The following is a 1,628-nucleotide window of genomic DNA, read 5'->3' as shown; positions in this document are numbered from 1 at the left end:
TTCCCTCTTCCCACATCCCCTTCCCTGTCCCCAGGTGCCCTTCCCTGTCCTGTTTCCCCTTTTCTGTCCCTCTGTCCACGTGTCTCCTTCCCTGTCCCCACGTCCCCTTCCTTCTCCCCTTTCCCTGTCCCCATGTCCTGTTCCCTGTCCCTGTGTCCCTTTCCTTGTCCCCATGTCCCTTTCCCTGTCCCATTCCCTGTCCCTATGTCCCTTTCCCTGTCCCATTCCCTGTCCCTGTGTCCCTTTCCTCATCCCCATGTCCCTTTCCCTGTCCCATTCCCTGTCCCTGTGTCCCTTTCCCTGTCCCATTCCCTGTCCCTCTGTCCCTCTCCCCTCATCCCACCCCTGTTTTCCAGGTCTCCAACGTTCCTACGGCCGGAATCGCTCCCTCCCGGCTCCAGCTCCGGCTCCAGAGGCTCCGGGAGAGGCTCCAGGTGTGCAGGTGGGTGTGGCCTCACCTGCCCCACCCATGGGACCCCCCGTGGCACCCCCTGAGCCACGTCCCTCCCGTTCCCTCCCTTCCCAGGGATCCCAGGCCCCGCTCCTGGCCCGGACACGACGGATCGCCCGGAGCGCCCTCCTGAAATCCGCCCCCTACAGCAGCTGCTGCCGCAGGAAAGGGTCGGGAACACCGGGAATGGCGCTGGGAATGCCGGGAGAGGGGCTGGGAGGGTGAGGGGGGGAGCTCTGGGATTCCCAGGAGGGGACTGGGGGGATGAGGGAAAGCTCTGGGATTCCCGGGAAAGGGACTGGGAGGGTGAGGGAGGGCTCTGAGGTTCCCAGAGGAGGGACTGGGAAGAGAAGTAAAGCTCTGGGATTACTGGGAAAGGGACTGGGAGGGTGAGGGAGAGCTCTGGGATTACTGGGAAAGGGACTGGGAGGGTGAGGGAGAGCTCTGGGATTACTGGGAAAGGGATTCCTTGGATGAGGAGGGTGGGGGAAAGCTCTGGGATTGCCGTGTCCTCGCTGCCATCAGGTGTTTGTGGGACTCACCCCTCATTCCCTGTCCCATCCCAGGGCCCAGGGAAGCAGCTCCCGGGCCGGCACCACCCGGACGGTGCCGGAGCCGCTCCGGAATGTGGGAGAATCCCAGGATGTGGGAGAATCCCGAGGATCCCCAGCCCTGCTGCTGGAACACGGCAGCGGGAGGGCAGGTGGGAGCCAGGGGGGCACCTCCGGGGCAGGATTGGGATCATCCTGGATCATCCCATTCCAGAGGGTCCCACACCCGCCTCGTTCCCTCTCCAGATGTTCCGAAGGCTCCGACCCGGAAAGGAAAATCCTGCTCGGTGTGGGACGAGCTGAGCCCGGAGCGGCGCCGGGTCCTGCGGCACCACCTGCACCTGCGCAGGTGAGCTGGGCCCAAACCGGGCCTAAATGAGCCCAAACCGAGCCCAAACCGGGCCTAAATGAGCCCAAACTGAGCCCAAACCGAGCCTAAATGAGCCCAAACCGAGCCCAGAGTGAGCCTAAAGTGAGCCCCAAACTGAGCCCAAATTGAGTCCTGAACAAGCCCAAAGGGAGCCCAAACTGAGCCAAAACTGAGCCCAGACTGAGCCTTAACTGAGCCCCCAAAATGAGCCCAAACTGAGCCTAAACTGAGCCCCAAACTGAACCTAAACTGAGCC

General features: G+C 62.9%; 1 protein-coding gene across 1 annotated transcript in view; it reads left to right on the top strand.

Annotated features, from left to right (window-relative positions):
• The window catches only part of LOC103764756 (rho guanine nucleotide exchange factor 11), a 31,279-nt gene extending 29,924 nt beyond the window's left edge, over nucleotides 1-1,355 (top strand). Inside the window, 4 exon segments of the mRNA XM_029958038.1 lie at nucleotides 357-442; nucleotides 536-672; nucleotides 1,018-1,154; nucleotides 1,249-1,355. Coding sequence (XP_029813898.1) covers nucleotides 357-442; nucleotides 536-672; nucleotides 1,018-1,154; nucleotides 1,249-1,355 — 467 coding nt within the window.
• The last annotated feature ends 273 nt before the right edge of the window (nucleotides 1,356-1,628 follow it).

Source organism: Manacus vitellinus, unplaced genomic scaffold, assembly GCF_001715985.3.
Source record: "Manacus vitellinus isolate BGI_N305 unplaced genomic scaffold, ASM171598v3 scaffold_138_pilon, whole genome shotgun sequence".
Classification (NCBI taxonomy): Eukaryota; Metazoa; Chordata; class Aves; order Passeriformes; family Pipridae; genus Manacus; species Manacus vitellinus.
Note: the sequence above shows the minus strand (reverse complement) of the source record. Positions and strands in the feature narration are given on the sequence as shown.